General features: G+C 36.8%; 5 protein-coding genes across 5 annotated transcripts; all 5 read left to right on the forward strand.

Annotated features, from left to right (window-relative positions):
- The first annotated feature begins 434 nt into the window (after positions 1-434).
- Positions 435-6,996, forward strand: LOC121912840. Its single transcript, XM_042435315.1, has 6 exons — positions 435-1,071; positions 2,650-2,782; positions 4,008-4,225; positions 4,334-5,413; positions 5,517-5,685; positions 6,356-6,996. Exons 3-6 carry the CDS (start codon positions 4,015-4,017, stop codon positions 6,480-6,482), a joined length of 1,587 nt encoding a protein of 528 aa, XP_042291249.1. The 5' UTR covers positions 435-1,071; positions 2,650-2,782; positions 4,008-4,014; the 3' UTR covers positions 6,483-6,996.
- Positions 6,997-11,616: 4,620 nt separating this feature from the next.
- Positions 11,617-12,413, forward strand: LOC121912858 (lactose-binding lectin l-2-like). The gene has a single exon (XM_042435335.1). The coding sequence runs from the start codon at positions 11,928-11,930 to the stop codon at positions 12,411-12,413; it is 486 nt and encodes a 161-aa protein (XP_042291269.1). The 5' UTR covers positions 11,617-11,927.
- Positions 12,414-16,933: 4,520 nt separating this feature from the next.
- On the forward strand, positions 16,934-17,587 carry LOC121912853 (echinoidin-like). The gene has a single exon (XM_042435331.1). It carries the CDS (start codon positions 16,934-16,936, stop codon positions 17,420-17,422), a length of 489 nt encoding a protein of 162 aa, XP_042291265.1. The 3' UTR covers positions 17,423-17,587.
- Positions 17,588-20,145: 2,558 nt separating this feature from the next.
- LOC121913516 (lactose-binding lectin l-2-like) lies at positions 20,146-20,634 on the forward strand. The gene has a single exon (XM_042436177.1). The coding sequence runs from the start codon at positions 20,146-20,148 to the stop codon at positions 20,632-20,634; it is 489 nt and encodes a 162-aa protein (XP_042292111.1).
- Positions 20,635-23,949: 3,315 nt separating this feature from the next.
- Positions 23,950-24,592, forward strand: LOC121912860 (lactose-binding lectin l-2-like; the record flags this gene model as incomplete). Its single annotated transcript, XM_042435338.1, has 1 exon — positions 23,950-24,592. A coding segment is annotated over one exon (498 nt), but the record flags the coding sequence as incomplete, so codon positions are not given.
- Between the last annotated feature and the right edge of the window lie 355 nt (positions 24,593-24,947).

Genomic DNA, 24,947 nt, shown 5'->3' on the forward strand with positions numbered 1-24,947 from the left:
TTCTCTGAAAAACATAAAACAGACCAGTGTGTCACATAGAATCTGGGTGAGTCAGTTACTGGGAGAAGACGAGAGGGTCAAACAAAAGGGGGAATAGAAAAAGCAGAGAATGAAACTTGTCTGCATGGTTTTACACCTCTGAATCACCAATAAATACACTGTAAAAAATGACTGTGAAATTTACATAAAAACTATGTAAAATCCCTACAGAAAAGTATTGTAAACTCAAAAACATATATTTTTTGTTTAAAGTACAGTGAATTTTTGGAAACTATTAAACAGAATGTTTTTGTTATATTTACAACAACAATATGTGATTACAATCAAATTTATTTGTTAAAACTACAAATATTGGTAACAAAAACAGAGAAATACTGTAATACTCATAACAAAACAATTTAGTTAATTTCACATGCAAATATTGTAAAAACTATAGTTTTAGTCAGTTGTTTTAAAAAATACAAATATATGTAAGTCACTTTACAAGTTTATGCTGTAATTTTAACATGATTGATAAAATGATGCAAATTGACGTAGGCCTATTTAAAATGTTTTCACAAAAAAGTTTTATTGTGAACCTGAGAGGTTACCTATCTATTTAAATATAAAAAATATACAATTTTAATAACATTGCATTTATAATTTAGGCTATTTGTAGCATATTGTAGAGTGTGTGTATAAGACATTCAAATTATTGATATATGCAAAGTAACACTGTTCAGTCCTAATCCTTGTATGCTTTATGTTTCTTTTAGTCTTTATCATTATCATTTTCACAGGCTAAACAACCTAACAGTGCCACCTCTAACCACTTGTACTTTTACTCTCTCATTGTGCACTGAGTCCTCCTAATTTTGAAATTTAAAAGTGCGCAGCTGAAGTTCGTCTCTGATTGGATAATGACGTGAGGGCGGGAGAAGCGCGAACCATTAGCCGTTAGCGTCACTAAGGAGCCAGTGTGCAGTCTGCAGAGCAGAGAACGGAGCAGAAATCTTCGGACCACTTCATTTTAAAAGATTTTAGGACAAATCTACAAGTTTTTTGGAGGGTCTGTGGCTGTTCAATTGGAAGGTAAGCTTCATATTTAGGCTACTCTTTTTTCGAGACCAGACGAAAATGTGTGCTGAAAGCTAGCTAGCTAGCACCAGTCCATATTTAAGACCAGTAACGTTAGCTCAATGTGTGATAACTTAATTCAGCTGAAAAGCACAGGCAAACATTTGAAATCCTAAAAATGATCACCTGCGTCTTTTGTAAAAGCAAATTTGTTACATTAAGAGGCTATGTACTGCATTGCAGAGTACATAGGAATGAGCCTCATTGTCTTTTCAAATGTGCTGGCGCCAACTGTAGTCAAACATTTACCACTTACTCAGCTTTCAAGGGCCATTTTTATCGTGTGCACAATGCACCTGCACCGCAAGCTGCTCCTAAAGCTGTTGTTGCGGATTTAAAATGCGCAGTTTCATTATGTGCCCGCAATTTACACACGGTGAAAGAGCTAGTGTCTCACTTAAATGATCATTTTGGAGAGGGCAGGTCTGTGTCATGTCCAGTAAGTGGTTGTAAGCATGTGTTTACAAAAAAGTCATCATTTACTTCTCACATGTGTAGGAAGCATAAAGCATGCTCCCCTGATGGTATTGATGACATGTACAAGGAAACTCGCCTTCAGCCCCCAAATGTCATTGCCAGTACAGATGATTCAGAAAGCACACATGAAGCCATGCCAACAGCTAGTGCAGCCAGTGATATGCCAGAGAATGATAGTCAGTCTTATCTCAGAAACATGTGTCTCTTTTACCTTAAACTGCAAGGACAGCTGCTTATTCCTGCCTCTACTATACAGACTATTGTTGAGGAGATGCAAAATGTGCACGAGTTAGGTCAAGCCTACACAATAACTAAAGTAAGTTCTTTATTAAAAAATGATATGAGCCTATCAGATGAAGCAGTCACTAAAATATGTGACTGCATTAAAGAGTCAGATTTGTTCTCTGCCTGTCATCAGGGACAATTAAGAACAACATACACCAGAAATCAGACATTCACAAAAATGTTTAAGTACACGGAACCCCAAAAAGTGCTATTGGGAATGGATGAAAACATGACACAAAAATTTGCGTACTACATACCAGTGGCAGAAACTCTGAAGAGCTTTTTGCACTCCCAGTTATGGAGGAATGCACAGCCACAACAGTTTGGAGATCCTGATGTAGAGGTTTTTACGGATTTATATGATGGAAAAATTTTCAAATGTCACCAGTTCTTTAATGAAAACCCTGAAAGCCTCAAACTGATTTTGTATCAAGATTCATTTGAAATTGTGAATCCCCTGGGTTCTGCTAAAAAGACACACAAAGTTCTTGCAGTTTATCTTTCATTAGCAAATTTACCCATTCATTTGCGTTCAAATACTGATAATATGTTTTTAGTCTTGTTGTGTGTTGAGAATGACTTAAAGCGTTTTGGAATAGCCAAAGTTTTCTCAGAGTTGTTGGCAGATCTGAAATCCTTGGAGACAGATGGAATAAATGTAGATGGAAAAACAGTAAAAGGGGGTCTCTACTGCATTGCTGGGGATAACCTTGGTTCTCATTGCATAGGTGGGTTTACAGAGAACTTCAGCCGCTCTCAATATTTTTGCAGGTACTGTGACATCACGAGAAGTGAGTTTGAGGCTGATCCAAATGCCTGTGGTCCTCCACGCACCCCAGAGACGTATGACACAGCTGTTGCTGATCTCCAGGCTGAAAACATCCAAGACGTCAGAGGAATAAAGGTAAACTCTATCTTTAATACCCTTGAGTCTTTTCACGTATCCCAACCTGGTCTCCCGCCTTGTTTAGGTCATGACCTCTTTGAAGGAGTCTTGTCATATGATCTAGCACTGTACTTGAAGAACATTATAAAAATGAAAAAATGGTTCACATACTCACTCTTAAACAGGCGCATCAAACAGTTTAAGTACAAAGGATCTGAAGCACTCACAAAGCCATGTGCTGTCAAACCTGACGGAGCCAAGTTATCAGGGCAAGCCATTCAAAACTGGAACCTTCTGAGATTGCTACCAGTTTTGATTGGTGACAAAGTGCAAAATCATGAGGATGAAGTATGGCAGTTAGCTCTCCAGCTAAAAGACATTGTGGATCTTATTTGTGCTCAGAACATTTCCTTGTCCCAGATAGCATATCTTGACATTTTGATCCAAGAATATTTGGAGTTGAGAAAGATGATGTTTCCTGAAATTCAACTCAAACCCAAGCACCACTATTTGCGCCATTATTCAGCACTGTCGTTGAAATTTGGTCCATTGAGGAGATTATGGACGCTTAGGTTTGAAAGTAAACACAGTTATTTTAAAAGATGTGCCAGACACTTGAAAAACTTCAAAAATATTTGTCAAACATTGTCAGAGCGTCATCAGATGTATCAGGCATATCTTTTAGCTGGGCAAGAATGCAGTAAACTACTGCAAGTGAAGGACAGCTGTGCGTTTTATCCCAACCTCTACAGTGACGCTATTAAACATGCAGTCAGGGAGTTAGCCTTTTCAGAAAGCAATACCACAGTTGCCACAGATATTCAGTACAAGGGCACTGCATATAAAAAAGGACAGTTTCTTGTGTACAGAAATGATGAGTATATGGAGTTTGGTGAACTTCTACTCATCTTGATTCAAAATGACACATCTGTGTATGTTTTGATGGATATCCACAAAGGCATCTTCCTCTCAGAATACCATCTGTATTCTGTGACAAAGGACAGTCTTGGGTTACAATGTATCAACATTAATGACCTGCCTGATTTCTATCCTTTGGTATCATATATTCTTAATGGATTCCAAGTCATTCCACTAAAACACAGTATTGTGGCAAAATAAAGTCCAATTAAAGCTGTTAATTGGACTGTTAGTTTGACATTAATATAAGTGTTACCTGATGCATGTCCCTGTTCTGTTAAGTGTATGTACTGTATATTTTTTCTGTTCTGCATTTCTTCTTCAGTGTAAATATGAGTGACTCAGGGCGAACCTTCCTAGATGTCGCCATCATGGAAGCCCTACCAGAACTTCAAGTAGTAAACAAAAACATCCTGGAAGAGCACTTGCAGTCCATTGGAGTCGAGACGTATGATGATCTACGCTTCGTAACGGAGGCTGATTTGATGACAGTATTAAGACCTGTACAAGCCAGAAAGCTTCTTTCTGTTTGGAAACAGAAATGTAAGTAAAAACACCACAACACACAGCTATTCAACAGCAAAAGCAGACATGGACATTGTGTAATATTGTACAATGTGAATCATAATCTTATTTTTTTGTCATTTAAAGACCAAACTCCCGAGAACAGCTCACTATCATCTGTGGAAGCCTCACCTACCCAACTGCTGTCATCGCTCTCTGTTTCACCCCAAAGTTCATCGTCAACCTCCTCCAGCAGCCTAGGACTTGACACACAGTGGGAAGACAACTTTGAAATTCCATGGAGTAAATTTCCTGAGGAAGTGATGGATTCTTTGGAGAGGGGAAAAAGGCCAGGCCCAAAACTGAGGAGGCAAATGGTCCGGATTGTTGTGACTGAGATGATGGAAAAATGCCCCCATGTAGGTAAAAAGCATTCAACTGATGTTGCAAAGCAAATGGTGGCAAAATATCCCAATTCTCTGCAAGATGTAATAGAGGGCGATATTGTTGGAACAGGCTACCATTCCCTTGTAAAACAGCTGCAAAACAGAATCGAAAATGTGAGGCGCACTTCAACACCCAAAATAAGAAAAAGAAAACATCAGGCTGATGACTCAGACCACACAGATGAGATCCCATTAGAAGAGAGAGCAGCAATGCAGGACACTTACGGATGCATTAAATGGAATGTGAAATTTCTGCCCCGTGAAGAAACTCAAGAGAGCCAGCACCAAAAGAAGGAAAAACTCAAGGAGATGTTCCAACAATCTGATGCCAATCCAGAGGAGGTAAAATGTCTAATGAAGTCCACTTTTTACACACAGCGTCAACATGTCAACCAGGGAAAAAGTATCAAAAGCCTTCGAGAGGAGTGGCCATTTTGGTTTGACGAACTTGGCATGTCGGTCCACTTCAAGGAACTCACTGGGATTGACCTCAAAGAGACATTCACGCGAAATTTGGATTTGAAGGGAAAAAGGCTTCTCAACTACATGACCACAGTTTATGTCACCAAGAGTAATAAGTTCCTTCAGACTTATGCAAGGCTTCAGAGGATGCGGGGACAGCAGAGTGGCTGCTCAGATGATGTGAAAGAGATGGTCCTGCTTCTGCTCAGCTACTTTGATGAGAAGGAGGAGTCCATGTTCTTCCATGTAGAAGATACCTGTCTGGCAGAAGAGGTCCAACTGGAGCAAGTGCCTCTGACACCTGCTGTTATTGTCTGTGGTAAGTCTGTTTCATATCTCTTTTTTTTAATTGCACTGTTTATAGAATCTGTCATGTGAGTGCAGCGCTTATTAATATAACCTGTTAAATAATTTGTTCATAGGACAGTCCTGCTATTCCTCAACAAGGTACATGCTGAGTCTGGATCGGAACCTCATCAACACAAACATCTCCTCCTTCATTTCTGCATTGTGCCTCATGTTCGGGAGCTACTTCTGTTTCAACATCCATTATCCATCTGAGCTGGCTTCAACTCTGGAGTTTCTTCAAAGGTGAGTAAACATGGCATGGCATTTCTCAGACCTGTACTTTAATTAAGCCTAAAATGGCTAAGCTACACAAAAACTGCCTTAATAGTTCCTAGGGCCAAAAACTGCCCCATTGAAACCCATTAAAACCACTATTTTTGATCCCACGTTTATCTTGACAAAAACTAATGCATTCCTTTATGTTAAGATTTCGGTTTGGACCACAGGCTTTCAATTTGTAGTTTTTATATTTGTCCATCAGGTGGCACCACTTTTACCCATTCAAAGCATGCCGCAAAGTTTCACACTTTTTATTGTTTTCTGGAAGAAAAGTGTGTGTGCTATTGATGTCGGATAATGTTGTGTATGTGTACTCACTAAATGCATTTAATGGAAATTATTTAGTTTTTTTTGTATAAAAACAGCATTATGTAGAGTTATGTAAACATACTGGCATTGAAAGGGTTAAAAAGCTAAAAATATAATTAATATTTGATATGTATATTTCAGACTCTAAAAGAGTGACATGTTTAAAGTAGAAAAAAATATCAAAATATACTATTTTTATAGCAGTTCATGGGAACAAGCCACGTTTTGGCTTTAAAAACATCCACGAAGTAAATAAGTTAAGAACACATGAAGTTTTTTTTTTTAACTGATCAATTAAAATGCTTAATATGCTTTTATTCTACAGGTGTTTTTTCTCGATAAACCCAGAAAAAGGAACTAAGGTGGAGAATAAAAACTCGAAGCGTCGTCTCAATCTGAACCCTCGAGTCCTCACCCTGATCCAGGACCTCTCCGATCACGAGTGGCGTTAAGCCTAAATATGGACTCCTTCTGTGCACTCTGACTGTTTGTTTGAGAAGAGGTACTGTTACTTTTCGCTTTGTTCAATCCACAATGTGTATTATGGTAATTAAGGCACAACGTAATTTTTGTTATTTTGCAAAAATACCTTAACAAACGTGCATTCTTATTTTGAGGGGGTACGCCTCTCCACAGATCTGACCTGTAACTTGGCCTGTTGGCATCACGTGATTGTCTCCATGGAGATAGATAAGTTTTATGCCATACTGTGGAACATTCAGAATGTAAACAAAATTTTGATTGAATTGGGTTGTTGTTGTGTGCCTGACACTTAAACTTTGTTTGTTAAAGTTTGTTAAAAATGTCCAGATTTAAAGAGGCTAATCTTCTGGAGTATCTCAACTTGGATTCAGTCATAGTTCAAGAACCATTATATGTAGCTTCTTTGCATGTTGTATCTGTTGAAAAAAATGCATCCAGTTGTTTACAACTATTATTGCTGTTAAATAAATTTCCCAAAAGTGATATTTTTCTCTCGTCTTTTCTCAAGATGTATTTTTGCAGGTTTATACGTAAATTTTACATTATAACTTGATTATTAAAACATAAAAACACAGCATATTTTGAAGAGATTTTATATATAATATACAGAACCATTCCATTTAAAATGCAGAGTTTTACTGTTGTTCTACCGGTTTAAATTAGTTTTTGTTTGATATTTCCCTGTTAATTTTATCATTTATTGATGCACAATTAGCAGTTATTACATGTAAAAAATACAGGAAATGGTCTATTTATATACAACACCGTTATGTGAAATTAACAAAAAAAAAATTGTAGACTTAACAGTTTTTTAATGTGATTCAGCCGTGATTTCATTCACTGTAAATCAATTTACATATTTCGTCTGTAAAGTTGTCTACTGTGCTGCTGTATTTTTTACAGGAATTCTCTGGTAACCACAGCTGCCAGCGTTTTCCTGTAAAAACAACAGTTTTTTTTTTACAGTGTACATGATAAACTATGTTTAACACATTATCTGAGGGGTGGTTCAGATAAAAATGTGAAAAAAATATATAAAGAAACACCTTTCTAAAAAGTTTGCTGTCTAACAATTTAATTTGGCTTAATAGGTATTGGGAATTAACTCAATCAGCGATGAGAGCAAAGTGCACATGATCCTTCCCTGTAATTTTGATGCAGCTTGATCACACCCTGGACAACAGTATTACAAAGTTGAAATTATATAATTATATTCCCCTGACATGCTTCAATTAATCAAGCAATGTAATGTGTGAACAGCTGCCTCTGTCTCAACTCAGCTGATTCCAGTTGGCATGAGCTGTGACAAGAAACACTCCATGCCATGTGCTGCGTTTGTGTGTGTGTGTGTGTGTGAAAGGGAGGTAGGGTCACTGATGGTTGACACATGGCAGCGATAAGGTTTCCTGATGCTGTTAACCACTATCATTCTTTTACTCAGCAGGCTTCTGCCAACTAAACAACGGTGAGGGATGATGAAGAAATGAGAGAAATGTCAGACTTTTAGAATTACTGAGGACAGTCCCCCTCATCCAGAAAAAATATGCACATATTTTTTAATGATCTGAATAAAAACAAACATTTCATTTATTCAGTTTCAGCTATATTGTCTGTATATTTTTGTTTTCCAATCTGAAGATCTTAATGTTGTTCCAAAGCTCTCACTGTTGCAGGAATAAAATTCAGGAATGGGAAATATTAAATATTTAAAAAATAATTATACAAAAAATTAAATGTATTAACTCACCCCAGGTTCCTTAACCCCCCAAATCCCCTGGAAAAAAATGCAGAGGACATGACCTCCATATCCCCAAAAAGCCAGGTCTATTGAGGATATGGAGGTCCTCAGACATTTTGATTTGTCATATTAGAAAAGCACAGATGTTACTAATAATATTAATGATGGCTCTGTTTGATTCAAGTGTTCCAGTAAGCCGTGACAGTGTGACAGTGAGCTAGCATGCACACTACAAGACCCTGAAACGTAACTAGCTAAATGCTATTATTTATTATATCTCACCTGTAAAAATATCTTCAAGTAAAAAAGATCTATGATAGTTACGGCCTTGTTAATTACAGACTGTTATATAACTATTCTTCACCTGCTGGTTTGCATAAATTTTAATATTCAAAGTGCTTGGTTGTCCATTTTAATTCATTATGACACTGAGATATTTACAGCAATAGTGAATCTCTAAATTTTCTCCATTTCATACAAACTTTATTTTGCTAATATCAGCTTTTCTACAACAGAAGACTAAAACATCAATGTCCATTTCTCACAGAAGTCACACGTGTTTTATTTCTTCACCTGCTGGTTTGCATAAATTTTAATTATCAAAGTGATTGGCTGTCCCAGCTATTTATATTAGGTCTTAGATGAATATGGGAACAGCACAGGTGTAACAGCTGTTATGATGTAATCACAAGTACACTACCTGAAATACATGTGAATATCTTTTTATGTATTCAAAACTCAATATTTACTTGGTTCTGATGGTAAAATCAAACTGTCTTCAGTTAGTTTATATTAGATCTATTTAACACAGGTAGCAGTCAGGGCTTAATACACTTTTTATATCTGTTCTAACTGAGGCTCAGGGCTTTTTCCCAAATCATTTTAGTGCCAAGAGCATCTTTACTTCATCACAAGGCAAAATTCAAAGGTGAACACTTTAATGTTATGATCAGCTTAGTCCTTGTCAGACATTAAAAACTCTTTCAAAAGACAGACTGTGACCACTTTTTATGACCAATACTTCCCTCAGATGATCACAAAAAAATAAACATTCTTCTTGGCACTTTTTGGTAGTGCATGGAGAAAAGATGTATTCATTCCTTAACTTAGTTTTGTTTTAAACAACACCAATCTGTTTTTACCTCACAGGGTCTTTATTGGGGTGGAAGGAGAGTGAATGAATTAGACCTTATATATTATTTGAATAAGTTGTAGGTTTTGTGTGACATCTCCAGGTGTGCTGGTCTTTTTTGGCTCATGTTCAGATACTGTGTGGCAGTGTGCAACTGACAATGTTTGCCAAGTGCACTTGGCCAATAATATTACACCAACAGTGCAGACACCCACTCCACAGCATGTAAAAGAAAACAGACTGTCACTTGTCTCCTCCAGGATCTCCATCCCACTCACTGGTGCTTGTTTAAAACAACACCAATCAGTTTTTACCTCACATCTTTATTGGGGTGGAAGGAGAGTGAATGGATTAGACCTGATGTATTATTTGAATAAGTTGTAGCTTTCATTTGACATTTCTAGGTGAGCTGGTCATTTCTGGCTTATGTTGGCAACTGAAAATGTTTACCCAGAAAAAATGTGCACACAATTTTTAATGATCTCTATTTAAAAAAGAAAAAAAAACATTTTATGTATTCAGTTTTAACTATATTGTCTGTATATTTTTGTTTTCCAATATGAAGATTTTAATGTTGTTCCAAACTCTCACTATCGCAGGAATAAAATTCCGGTAGGGAAATATTAAATACTTAAAATATAATGTCACGAAAAATGAAATATTAGCTTAAAAAAACTGCAGAGGACATGACCTCTGTATCCTCAAAAAAACAGGTCTATTGAGGATATGGAGGTCCTCAGACATTTTGATTTGTCCTTTGGGAAAAGCACAGATGTTACTAATAACATTAATGATGGCTCTGTTTGATTCAAGTGTTCCAGTAAGCCGTGACAGTGTGACAGTGAGCCTGCATGCACACTACAAGACCCTAAAACTGGACCAGCTAAATGTAATTCAGTCATAATTTATTATATCACACCTCTGACATGTAAAAAATATCTTCAGTAAAAAAGATCTATGGTAGCTACGGCCTTGTTAAGTACAGACTGTTATATAACTGACATCTTGGTAAGCCTGTAGACTTTACCAAGAGAGCCATTGAGACCTATACTTGTTTATTTTAAAAATGTTGTGTGAATTTAAGTCTTAATCAGGGGTGTCCACACTTAACATGTAAATAATGATCCCATGCAGATATTTATAGGCCACTAATGTGGGGGAAGTGTGTACACAAGTTATTTTATCAACCCAAATTTTCTCTGACACTTGACAGTCACACAGGTAACTTCCACTCATTGTGCAAAACAAAAACATATAAATAAGAGAACTCACAGTGAAATAATTCACTGTTTTTCACTTGCTTGTTTAGATTATTAAAGTGTTTTTCAAAGTCTGCTCCACCACTTCATATTCTCTTCATATTCATGTATGCAACACGTGTTCAACATCATTTCAACTCAAAGGTAAAATCACAATGAATGAAATGTTCAAGTGAGAACCACAATTTTCCAAAGCATTTTACTTGTAAAAGCATCTTTGATTCATTACAAGACAAAAGTTAAAGAGGATGTCAAGATGAAGGCTCACTTTCATACAGAAATTCAGTGTTATGAGCAGTTTAGTGCTTGTCTGTGCATTAAAACTCTCTTTCAAAGACAGACACTGATCCCTTTTATCACCAACATTTTCATTCAGATGTTCACAGAAAAGAAAAATTCTTCTGGAACTTCTTGGCAGAGCATGGAGAAAGGACGAAAACCTTCATTTAGTCAGCATATTAGAGGATAGCTTCACAATTTTTCAAGTTGGTCTTAAAACTCCAGTCAGGTGCCCATATGGACATTGAAACACTGTAATCATTCCTGCTTTTCACACTGACCATTAGAAGATCCTCCAAATGCATTTTCAAAGTAAGTGGACAAAATTCATTGTTTATGAAAAAATATATTTCAGAGTTCATCTGAATTTAATGTGAGGCTTAAGTCGTCCACACTAGTTGAATTAAGTGGATATCTTCCAAAGTTAAAGTGTTTTAGTACAAAATTCCTCTTTGTTTCCCCAGACAGTCTTTCTCTGTTGAATGGCAGTGAGAGGATAGTAATAAAAAGAGGAACATTTGCAGTAAAAAGGTGGTAACTTTGGAAGATATCCACTCCATTTTACTAATTTGAATATAAGCTTCTTATAACCTGCAAATAGATTTTTGCACAAACTGAGGGCTGTCCATCACTTACATTGAAGCACATTAAGAATGAATCTTCTAATGGCCAGTATGAACAGGAGGAATAATTACAGCAAGAAAAAACATTTTCAATGTTCATATGTAAATATGAATATTATTTTAAGACAAAACTAACTAACTAATTATAGTGTTGATATGAAATCTCATGGTGAATTGATGGTCTTTTCTTGGGTTATGTTCAGATTCTGTGTGTTACTGTGTGGGTGAAAATGTTTGGCAAGTGCTCTTGACCAATCATATAATGCCAGCAGTGCAGACACCCTCTCTAAAGCATTTAAAAGAGAACAGCCTTTCCCCTGTCTCTGCAATATTCTTGATCACACCTCACAGTGCAGATCAGCTCCAATAAACAAATTACCAACATGCTCTTGTTCCTCTTCTTGTTTGGTCTGGCTCTGGGTGCTGAGTCTCCTTCAGGTGACCATGAGATGAAGCTACAGCGTGGTAACTGTCCCATGTTCTGGTTCAGCTTCAACGGCCGCTGCTACAAGTATGTCTCCACACGTATGACCTGGGCTGATGCAGACTTCCAATGTGTGTCAGAGAGTGCCACCCTGGTGTCTATCCACAGTCTGGAAGAAGAGAGGTTCGTCACATCCCTGATCAAGAACTTTGACCCTGCTCAGGGATCCACCTGGATCGGATTCAGTGACATCCATAAAGAAGGAAGATGGATATGGTCTGATGGATCTGCATTGGACTTTGCTTTTTGGGACAATGGACAGCCAAACAACTATCATGGAAAGGAACACTGTGCACGCCAAAACTATAACAGTAATCTGAAATGGAATGACGGTCCTTGTTCTGAGACATTGCCTTTTGTCTGTGCATCTCGTGTCTGTCCTTAACAACTGAGATGGTTATGTCCAATTCAACCAATGACTTTCCACCTGTTGCTCTGTTGAAATGCATTGGTTCTCAACAATAAAGATATATTTCTGCAAGTTTATGTGTGTACAGAAAGTCACTTTTATCAAACATTTTTATGAATGAAAAGGACACTAAGATGTATGTATGTTCATGTGGATGTTTACGCAAACACAACTCATAAACACCTGACAACAGTCAACTGAAAGCTGCTCTCATTTAACTGACAAAGGGAGAAATCACATCTCTGCCCCTTCATCTGCTCTGAATGTCACAAAATACTTTGAAGGGATCATTTTTTTGAAAAACATAAAACAGACCAGTGTGTCACATAGAATCTGGGTGAGTCAGTTACTGGGAGAAGACAAGAGGGTCAAACAAAAGGGGGAAATAGAAAAAACAGAGAATGAAACTTGTCTGCATGGTTTTACACCTCTGAATCACCAATAAATACTTAATAAACTATGTTTAGCACATTCTCTGAGGGTTGGTTAGATAAAAAGGTGAGTAAAATAATAGATACACCTTTCTAAAAAAATTTCTGTCTAACAATTTAATTTGGCTTAAGAGTTATTGGGAATTCACTCAATCAGCAATGAGAGCAAAGTGCACATGATCCTTCCCTGTAATTCTGACGCAACTTCTGGTTGACACCCAGAAGCGATAAGGTTTGCTGATGCTGCTAACCCCTATCATATTGTAGTCATCCTGACGAGTCTTTTACTCAGCAGGCTTCTGCCAACTAAACAACGGTGACGGATGATGAAGAAATGAGAGAAGTGTCAGACTTTTAGAATTATTGACGACAATCCCCCTCACCCAGAAAAAATGTTCACACATTTTTAATGATCTGAATGAAAAAAAAACATTTTATTTATTCAGTTTTAGCTATATTGTCTGTATATTTTTGTTTTACAATATGAAGTTAATGTTATTCCAAATCTCTCACTATTGTGGCAATAAAATTCTGGTAGGGAAGTATTAAATACTTAAAAAATAATTATACAAAAAAATATATTAACTCACCTCAGGTTCCTTAACCCCCCAAATCCCCTGGAAAAAAATGCAGAGGACATGACCTCCATATTCTCAAAAACCAGGACTATTGAGGATATGGAGGTCCTCAGACATTTTGATTTGTCCTTTGGGAAAAACACAGATGTTACTAATAACATTAATGATGGCTCTGTTTGATTCAAGTCTTCCAGTAAGCCGTGACAGTGTGACAGTGAGCCTGCATGCACACTACAAGACCCTGAAACTGAACCAGCTAAATGTAATTCAGTCATAATTTATTATGTCACACCTGTAAAAATATCTTCAAGAAAAAATGATCTATGGTAGCTACAGCCTTGTTAAGTATAGACTGTTATATAACTGACATCTTGGTAAGCCTGTAGACTTTACCAAGAGAGACATCAAGACCGATTCTTGTTTATTTTAAAAATGTTGTGTGAATTTAAGTCTTAATCAGGGGTGTCCACACTTAACATGTAATTAATGATCCCATGCAGATATTTATAGGCCACTAATGTGGGGGAAGTATGTACACAAGTTATTTTATCAACCCAATTTTCTCTGACACTTGACAGTCACACAGATAACTTCCACTCATTGTGCAAAACAAAACAATATTATGAGGATTAACAGTGAAATAATTCACTGTTTTTCACTTGCTTGTTTAGATTATTAAAGTGTTTTTCAAAGTCTGCTCCACCACTTCATATTCTCTGTGTAGTAGATAAATTTGGTAACAGCTGTTTCAATCACACAAACACCGAGTACAAATACTCTGTGGGAGGGGGGTAAAGTGTAATAAAGTCATGTATGCAACACGTGTTCAACATCATTTCAACTCAAAGGTAAAATCACAATGAGTGAAATGTTCAAGTGAGAACCACAATTTTTTTCCAAAGCATTTTGTTTGTAAAAGCATCTTTGATTCATTACAAGACAAAAGTTAAAGATGATCTAAAGGTGAAGGCTCACGTTCATACAGAAATTCAGTGTTATGAGCAGTTTAGTGCTTGTCTGTGCATTAAAACTCTCTTTCAAAGACAGACACTGATCCCTTTCTATCACCAACATTTTCCTTCAGATGTTCACAAAAAAGAAAAATTCTTCTGGAACTTCTTGGCAGAGCATGGAGAAAGGACAAAAACCTTCATTTAGTCTGCATATTAGAGGATAGCTTCACAACTTTTAAGTTGGTCTTTAAACTCCAGTCAGGTGCCCATATGAACATTGAAACACTGTAATAATTCCTCCTGTTCACACTGACCATTAGAAGATCCTCCAAATGCATTTTCAATGTAAGTGGACAAAATTCACCGTCCTCATTTTATGAAAAAACATATTTCAGAGTTCCTCTGAATTTAATGTGAGGCTAAAGTCTTCCATATTAGTTGAATTAAGTGGATATCTTCCAAAGTTAAAGTGTTTTAGTACAAAATTCCCCTTTGTTTCCCCAGACAGTGTTTCTCTGTTGAATGGCAGTGAGAGGATAGTAATAAAAAGAGGAACATTTGCAGTAAAAAGGTGATAACTTTGGAAGGTATCTACTTGATTTCACTGATTTGGATATGAGCTTCTGATAAACTTCAAATACATATTTGCACAAACTGAGGGCTTATCCATCACTTACATTGAAGCACATTAAGAATGTATCTTCTAACGGCCAGTATGAACAGGAGGAATGATTACAGCAAGGAAAAATGCTTTCAATGTTCATATGTAAATATGAATATTATTTAAGACACAATTAACTATTTATAGTTTTGATATGAAATGTGCAACATAGCTAAAAGAGCAGTAATAAAGGATATGGCCTTTCTTGGACAAATTCATTTCAGACTGAAAAAAGGTTTTATTTCATATTTTTACAATAGTTAACAGAGCAGTAATGAACATAATACTGAAAATCTGTGAAGGGAAAAGGACCTTCATAATTTTTAAGATGAATATTTTTGGGAAGAATATATTTGGGCCTCATATTCCCTTCTTTCAAAACCAATCCTATTAGATCCCCTTTGTTTATTAAAAGTAAACTGACAGGTGGAACGTACATTTCTTGCTTTTGAAATTAAATTAAAAATAGCTGAGCTCTGGTCATGTAACCAAAGAGAATAGTAACATTTTAATGCAGAATATATGTAAAAATCTGACCGTTTTTATTAGGGCTGCCAAAGAACCTTGAACTCAGGTAGATATAAGTCTCTGCATGATTCTTGATAACATTTAATGGTACAGATCAGCTCCAACCAACAGATCAACCTCTCATCCTGCTCCTGTGACAGAGAGACACCAACATGCTCTTGTTCCTCTTCTTGTTTGGTCTGGCTCTGGGTGCCGAGTCTGTACATGTATTACCTGGGCTGATGCAGAGTTCCACTGTGTGTCAGAGAGTGCCAACCTGGTGTCTATCCACAGTCTGGCCATGTAGCTGCTAGCTGAGACCATTAGGAGTCACAGCTTTATATTAGGATTCCAAATAAGATCTTTTATGTATAAGATTGAGCTGTATGCAGAAGACATCTTTTTGTTTATTACTAACCCTTCAAATCCATACCAGCCTTTATGTCAATCATGATCAGCTCCCCGCCCTCCAGGTACCTGCTGCATCACAGAAACAAAGTGCAAGCACAAGCCAGGAGACCGTCACAAGTTTATTTATGTATTTCTGAGGTGACAACGTGTCAGTTTATGTGCCATGTTCAGAGGTTAAACAATGTGGAAGTGCATACTTCAGGAAGATGCAATGCTGGAATGTAAAAGTACTTGTTGTTATGTGTTGTGGCCACTTGAGGGCAGCAGGAGAGCAAGTCAGTGTGATGACGCTTATCTCTCTCCTCTGGTGACAAGTGCTGCAATGGAGAGGAAACCAACATGAGGGTGTATTTAGTGTTTTTATTGGTCCATGTCATGACTGTTTAAGTTATGTTTTCTTCAAAGCACTGTTGTTTAAAACCTGTTTGCATGATAAAACAGAAAACACAAAGTTCACAATGCAAGAGAGGACATGTTGAAGGCTTTGTACTAATGTAATATTGTTAATGTGTAAATATATGCCCATGTTTGGTATGTTGTTAGTATTTATCTGTTGTAAATGAGAAAAAAAGTCAACCACAAAGCAATACGTCTCCCCTCGTGTCCCTTCAACCTTCTGACAGCTGAAGCCACATGTCTTTTCTAAAGCTGCGTTTTACTATGTCAAAATTTTACCGAAAATGAATAAATTATAGGTTTTATGTGACATCTCCTGCTGAGCTGGTGATCTTTTGTTTCAGTTATGTTCAGACATTGTGTGGTAGTGTACAACTGAAAGTGTTTGCCAAGTGCATTTAATAGTGTGCCACCAGTGCAGACAGCCTCTCTGAAACAAATCAAGGAAAGCAGCCTTTCACCTGTCTCTACAAGATTCTTGATAACATTTAACAGTGCAGATCAGCTCCAATTAACACATCAGCACCTCATCGTGCTCCTGTGACAGAGAGACACCATCATGCTCTTGTTCCTCTTCTTGTTTGGTCTGGCTCTGGGTGCTGAGTCTCCTTCAGGTGACCATGAAATGAAGCTACAGCGTGGTAACTGTCCCATGTTCTGGTTTGGCTTCAACCACTGCTGCTACAAGTACGTCACCACACGTATGACCTGGGCTCATGTAGAGCTCTATTGTGTGTCAGAGAGGGCCAACCTGGTGTCTATCCATAGCCTGGAAGAACAGGAGTTTGTCAAATCCCTGATCAAGAACTTTGACGCTGCTCAGGGAAAAACCTGGATCGGACTCAATGACATCCCCAAAGAAGGCAGATGGATGTGGTCTGATGCATGTGCAGTGGACTTTGTCTTTTGGGATGCAGAAGAGCCAAACAACCATGGAGAATATGAAAACTGTGTTCACAACAAACATGATAGTAATGTGAAATGGATAGATTGCACATGTTCTGACACTTATCCCTCTGTTTGTGCATCTTGCATAGTCTTTCCTTAGGAACTGAGATGGTTGCTGAAAAACAAAAAATGCGAGTTTTCAATTTTTATACAGACAACATCTCTGATTTCCTTTATTTTCATGAATATTGAACATTCACACATGTAACTCCAGTGATTGATCAAAAGGAATATTCACACAACTTTTTCCCCATTTGACTCTACAAAAATGTATTACTGATAGAATTACTGATAGTTTTTTGTCAATCATTTTGAAGGGGGATAAAAGCTGCAATTTGTATTAAAAGTATACATTTTTGTTATAAACAATTACAACAATTAACTCTAACTTAATAATAATAAATAATCTGTTTTTTTAGATGACATTAATTGCATAACTAATAATGTTTTGAGAAGAAATAAGTTCACATTTTGCTATGAAGGTTGTGTCTTACAGTAGTTTTTTCATGGGGTCCCCAGGGACCCCAGTCGGTAAAGATCTGGGACAGTTTTTATTAGGCCTACCAAAGAAGCTTGGACTCAGGTAGATAAAAGCAGAACAACAACAACAAGTCCTTTTCTTAGCAAGAAAATGTGTACTATATACCTATAAAAACTTTCTACTTGAATTTATTCCAAATGTAAAACTCAGTGCCACAATAAAAAGATAAAAGGATTTTATCTGATATTGTAATAATGTTGTTGGACATGTTTTTCATGCAATAAAAATATAATCATGTGTTCTTATCTTCCACCCATTTTCCTTCATCCGTTTCCTTGATATAACTGACTGATACTGTAATAATGTTGTTGAGCATTGTTATGATGCAATAAAGATATAATTATAGAGAAAAACAAACAAGAGAGTTCTCCTGAAAATTCAAAAGTTCAACAACTGTAAGTCAATAATTAGCAGTTATTGCTTCCTCCTCCTCTCCTCTCCTCCTTCCTCCTCTTTGGTTTCCTTGTTTTCATTTCCTGGATGATTTTTAACCAAACACTCCTCATGCATGTGTTGTTTATTAGACTATGATATTTTTGTTCCAATTGATAATAATAATTTCTATATTGTACTTTATATATTATGGACCTATACATTTTTCAGATGGCACATGTCTTTTCTAAAGCAGCATTTTACTACGTCAAAATTTATTTTTAGAATTAATGTAATAAAAGTGAATGTTTTACCCCGAATACTCTATCTTATGTAGATGATAGGCTACTGATATATATCCCAAAGAAGACAACAAAAGAGATTGAAAAAAATGTCTCAACATTTATATGGCAAGGGAAAAAAAACAGATTTCCAAATGCAATAACCTAGGCTGTCATAGTAGACTCATCTATAAGTGGGTTCACTGCTATCTAAATTAAAGACAAGATCCTCTTGAGTCGTGTTGATCAGTGACAACCCAACACTTGAGAACTCTGTTGAGGTCCAGCAGGATATGAATAACGTCACGGATATAAATGGTACTTTTTCATGTATAACTCTACTCATGAATAATATGGATTGCATAATTATTATGTTATGTGTTTAACACAAGTTCAAAATTCTACTTTTGGAATTCCTCAAAAAGATGTTTTTGCTCATTTTCGAGCTCACCACCTCAAATTATCACAGGACGTGGACCTTCTTGGACAAATAGAGAAGTTCATAATTAACTTCACACTGAACAAAGGTTTTATTTCATATTTTTGTAATAGGTAACAGAGCAGTAAAGAATATAATACTGAAAAATTTGTGAAGGGAAAAGGACCTTCATAATTGTTATGATGAATATGTTTGGGAAGAATGTATTTAGGCCTCCTATTCCCTTCTTTCTAATAAACAAAACAGATCTTATAGATCCCCTTTGTTTATTAAAAGTAAATTGACAGGTGGAACTTTTGCTTTTGAAATTAAATTAAAAATAGCTGAGTTCTGGTCGCGGAACCAAAGAGAATAGTAACATTTTAATGCAGAATATTTGTAAAGATCTGGGACAGTTTTTATTAGGGCCAACAAACCTTGGACTCAGGTAGATATAAGTGGAATGAACTCCTTTTTTTTAGCAAGAAAATGTGTACTACTGTATATGACTGTATAATATATAATAATATCAGATATAATATATATAATAATCTTCTACTTGAAGTTGTTCTAATAGAAAAGCTCAGTGCCACAATAAAGGGATTAAATGGTTTTGACTGATACTGTAATACTGTTGTTGAGCATGTTTTTGATGCAAAAAATATATATTTATATAGAAAAACAAACAGCAGAGCTTTCCTGAAAGTGCCAAAGTTCAACAACTGTAAATCAATAGTGATGAATAATAAAGTAGTTATTGCATCTCTTTGATTTCCTTGTTTTCATTTTAGAGTCCTGGTTGATTATTAGTCAAACATTCATCATGCATGTTTCTCATTAGACTATCATGTTTTGTTCCAGTTGATAATAATAATTTTATATTGTACTTAAAATAATCTGGATCTATACATTTATCTATCAGTGACAAATGTTACATTGAGTCATGCATCTACAGATGTACTGTAGCTCTGATGAAGACCCACTTTTAAACAAAACTTCAATATGTTTAGATACTGTGTGGGTGAGTAAAACTGCTTGTGCTTTTGACCAATGATATCACACCAACAGTGCAGACAGCCTCTCTGAAGCATATAAAAGAAAGCAGCCTTTCACCTGTCTCTGCAAGATTCTTGATAACATTTAACAGTGCAGATCAGCTCCAACTAACGGATCAACCTCTCATCCTGCTCCTGTGACAGAGAGACACCATCATGCTCTTGTTCCTCTTCTTGTTTGGTCTGGCTCTGGGTGCCGAGTCTCCTTCAGGTGACCATCAATTGAAGCTACAGCGTGGTAACTGTCCCATGTTCTGGTACAGCTTCAACGACCGCTGCTACAAGTATGTCTCCACACGTATGACCTGGGCTGATGCAGAGCTCTATTGTGTGTCACAGAAGGCCAACCTGGTGTCTATCCACAGTCTGGGAGAACACAATTTTGTCAAATCCCTGATCAAGAACTTTGACGTTGCTTGGAGAAAAGTCTGGATCGGACTCAATGACATCCCCAAAGAAGGCAGATGGATGTGGTCTGATGGATCTGCAGTCGACTTTGTCTTTTGGAATTCAGGAGAGCCAAACAACCATAGAGGGAATGAAGACTGTGTTCAGATCAATGGTGATACTGATCTGAAATGGAATGATGTCCCATGTTCTCTCACCTTTCCGTCTGTTTGTGCTTCTCGCATAGACTGTCTTTAGCAACTGGTATGACCTGGGCTGATGCAGAGCTCCACTGTGTGTCAGAGAGGCCAACCTGCTGTCTATCCACAGTCTGGAACTCAACATATATACAATTTTACTTGTGTGTACAGAAGTTATTTCTCTAACTCATACTTTCACCATTGTTGGATGTTCACATAGTCAACTCCAGTGGTTCAATAAAAAAATCTGTGTGTTTGAAAAATTTCAGTGTGCATTTCAGTTTCTTTTTTGTCTCAGTTTGACTATACAAAATGTTTTATTTATATAATTACATCCAAAGGCATTTACTTTTGACAATTATGACATAAAGACATTTCAATCCACAGATTTTTCCTTGCAGGTTTCTGTAGATTTAAATGATTGTTTTAGTTAAAGTGCTTTTACATGTCTGTTCTAGATTTTCATACTCTTTGCTTGTTGATTAAATGAAGGAACATCACATGAATTTTATATTCTGATTCATCAATAATAGGGAGTTTTGTTACCTAAGCAGCCTCCTCCAGAGGACAGTAATTCTCTTTTTAACTGCAACACAAAGTATCTTCCCAACTCTCAATAGACCTTATTAATACAGATTATCATTTACCTTTTGGGGTATATTTAAGAAATGTGTAGCTTTTCCAGTATATATGTGTATATTTTAAACTGTCACTCTTCACATACACACAACATAACTGTTTTGCCTAACCTACCTAAAACATTTAATCTACAAGTAAATCGACCATGTTAGTAAATTTACATTTACTAACATGAGCAAACATATCTGTGGAGGTCTGCTTATACAGCTCCTCAATGGCAATTATAATGAGCCATTTTAATTCATTATGACACTGAGATATTTAAAGCAATAGTGAATCTCTAAATTTTCTCCATTTCATACAAACATTATTTTACAAATATCAGCTTTTCTACAACCGAAAACAAAAACTTGAGTTATATAACTGTTGACCATCAATGTCCATTTCTCACAGAAGTCACATGTTTTATTTCTTCACCTGTTGGTTTGCATAAATTCAAAGTGCTTGGTTGTCCCAGTTATTTATATTCTGTTTTAGATGAATATGGGAACAGCACAGCTGTAACAGCTCTTATGATGTAATCACAAGTACACTACCTGAAATACACGTGAATATCTCTTTATGTATTCAAAACTCAATATTTACTTGGTTCTGATGGTAAAATCACACTGTTGTGAGTTAGTTTGTATTAGATCTATTTAACACAGGCAGCAGTCAGGGCTTAATACACTTTTTATATCTGTTCTAACTGAGGCTCTGGGCTTTTTCCCAAATCATTTTAGTGCCAAGAGCATCTTTACTTCATCACAAGGCAAAATTCAAAGGTGAACAATTTAGTGTTCTGATCAGCTTAGTCCTTGTCAGGCATTAAAAACTCTTTCAAAGACAGACTGTGATCACTTTTTATGACCAATACTTCCCTCAGATGATCACAAAAACAATAAACATTCTTCTTGGCACTTTTTGGTGGTGTGTGGAAAAGCACTGAGCAACGCAATATATGAACAGCTGCCTTGCTCTCTTTCCAGTTGGCATAAGCTATAACAAGAAACACTCCCTATTATGTGCTGTGTTTGTGTGTGTGTGTGTATGTGTGTGTGTGTGTGTGTGTGTGTGTGTCTATGTGCTTGTGTGTGTATGAGGTCTATTGAGGATATGGAGGTCCTCAGATATTTTGATTTGTCATATTGGAAAAGCACAGATGTTACTAATAATATTAATGATGGCTCTGTTTGATTCAAGTGTTCCAGTGAGCCGTGACAGTCTGACAGTGAGCCTGCATGCACACTACAAGACCCTAAAACTGAACCAGCTAAATGTAATTCAGCCATAATTTGTTATATCTCACCTGTAAAAATATCTTCAAGAAAAAATGATCTATGGTAGCTACGGCCTTGTTAAGTACAGACTGTTATATAACTGACATCTTGGTAAGCCTGTAGACTTTACCAAGAGAGACATCAAGACCGATTCTTGTTTATTTTAAACATGTTGTGAATGAAGATCTTAATCAGGGGTGTCCACACTTAACACGTAAATAATGATCCCATGCAGATATTTATAGGCCGCTAATGTGGGGGAAGTATGTACACAAGTTATTTTATCAACCCAAATTTTCTCTGACACTTGACAGTCACACAGATAACTTCCACTCATTGTGGAAAACAAAAACATATTATTAAGAGAATTAACAGTGAAATAATTTGCAGTTTTTCACTTGCTTGTTTGTGTAAGTTAAGATTATTGTTTTTCAAAGTCTGCTCCACCACTTCATAGACTCTGTGTAGTAGATAAATTTGGTAACAGCTGTTCTGATCACACACACACCGAGTACAAATACTCTGTGGGAGGGGGGTAATGTGTAATAAAGTCAAATGTGTATGCAACACGTGTTCAACATCATTTCAACTCAAAGGTAAGATCACAATGAGTGAAATGTTCAAGTGAGAACCACAATTTTCCAAAGCATTTTACTTGTAAAAGCATCTTTGATTCATTACAAGACAAAAATTAAAGATGATCTAAAGGTGAAGGCTCACTTTGATACAGAAATTCAGTGTTATGAGCAGTTTAGTGCTTGTCTGTGCAGTAAAACTCTCTTTCAAAGATAGACACTGATCCCTTTTTATCACCATCATTTTCATTCAGATGTTCACAGAAAAGAAAAATTCTTCTGGAACTTCTTGGCAGAGCATGGAGAAAGGATAAAATCTTCATTTAGTCTGGCATATTAGAGGATAGCTTCACAATTTTTCAAGTCAGTCTTAAAACTACAGCCAGGTGCCCATATGGACATTGAAACACTGTAATCATTCCTGCTGTTCACACTGACCATTAGAAGATCCTCCAAATGCATTTTCAATGTAAAAGGACAAAATTCGCCGTAATTGTTTTATGAAAAAATATATTTCAGAGTTTATTTGAATTTAATGTGAGGCTTACATCATCCACACTAGTTAAATTAAGTGGATATCTTCCAAAGTTAAGGGTTAGGGGAACACTTTCGATGTTCGTTATTTTAAGACAAAACTAACTAACTAATTGTAGTGTTGATATGAAATCTCATGGTGAATCGATGGTCTTTTCTTGGGTTATGTTCAGATTCTGTGTGTTACTGTGTGGATGAAAATGTTTGGCAAGTGCTCTTGACCAATCATGTAATGCCAGCAGTGCAGACACCCTCTCTAAAGCATTTAAAAGAGAACAGCCTTTCCCCTGTCTCTGCACGATTCTTGATCACACCTCACAGTGCAGATCAGCTCCAACCAAGAAATTACCAACACTCTTGTCCTGACTTGACAACGTGCTCTTGTTCCTCTTCTTGTTTGGTCTGGCTCTGGGTGCCGAGTCTCCTTCAGGTGACCATGAGATGAAGCTACAGCGTGGTAACTGTCCCATGTTCTGGTTCAGCTTCAACGGCCGCTGCTACAAGTATGTCGCCACACCTAAGACCTGGGCTGATGCAGAGCTCCACTGTGTGTCAGAGAAGGCCAACCTGGTGTCTATCCACAGTCTGGAAGAAGAGATGTTTGTCCAATCCCTGATCAAGAACTTTGACACTGCTGAGGGACTCACTTGGCTCGGGCTCAGTGACACCCAGAAGGAAGGAGGATGGATGTGGTCTGATGGATGTGCAGTGGACTTTGCCTTTTGGAATTCAGGAGAGCCAAACAACGAAAAAGGAAATGAAAACTGTGTTCACAACAACTTCGGTAATGATCTGAAATGGAATGATCGCCCATGTTCTCTCACCTATCCGTCTGTTTGTGCTTCTCGCATACTCTGTCCTTAGCAACTAACATGGTTGCTATGGACGACCTGGTGAATTTCCACCTGTTGCTCTGTTAAAATGCAATGGGCCTCAACAAAAAAGTTACAAATGTTTATGAAGAAAAGTCATTTATCAAACCTTCATTTTCACCAGTGTTGGACATTCATAAAAGTTCATCGCCACAGATAAGACCTGGGCTGATGCAGAGCTCCACTGTGTGTCAGGGAGGCCAATCTGCTGTCTATCCACAGTCTGGAACACAAAAAATAAACATATATACAATATTACGTGTGTGTACAGAAGTTATTTCTCTAACTCTTACTTTCACCATTGTTGGATGTTCACATATTCGACTCCAGTGGTTCAATAAAAAAAATCTGTGTGAGTTTGCAAATTTCAGTTTGTGGACAAACTCACAATTTGCTTTATTTTTATGAATATTGAACATTCACACATGTAACTACAGTGATTGGTCGAAAAGAATATTCACGCAATTTTTGATAGTCTCAAAATTTTCTTTT

This window comes from Thunnus maccoyii, chromosome 15 (genome assembly GCF_910596095.1).
Source record: "Thunnus maccoyii chromosome 15, fThuMac1.1, whole genome shotgun sequence".
In the NCBI taxonomy this organism is placed as follows: Eukaryota; Metazoa; Chordata; class Actinopteri; order Scombriformes; family Scombridae; genus Thunnus; species Thunnus maccoyii.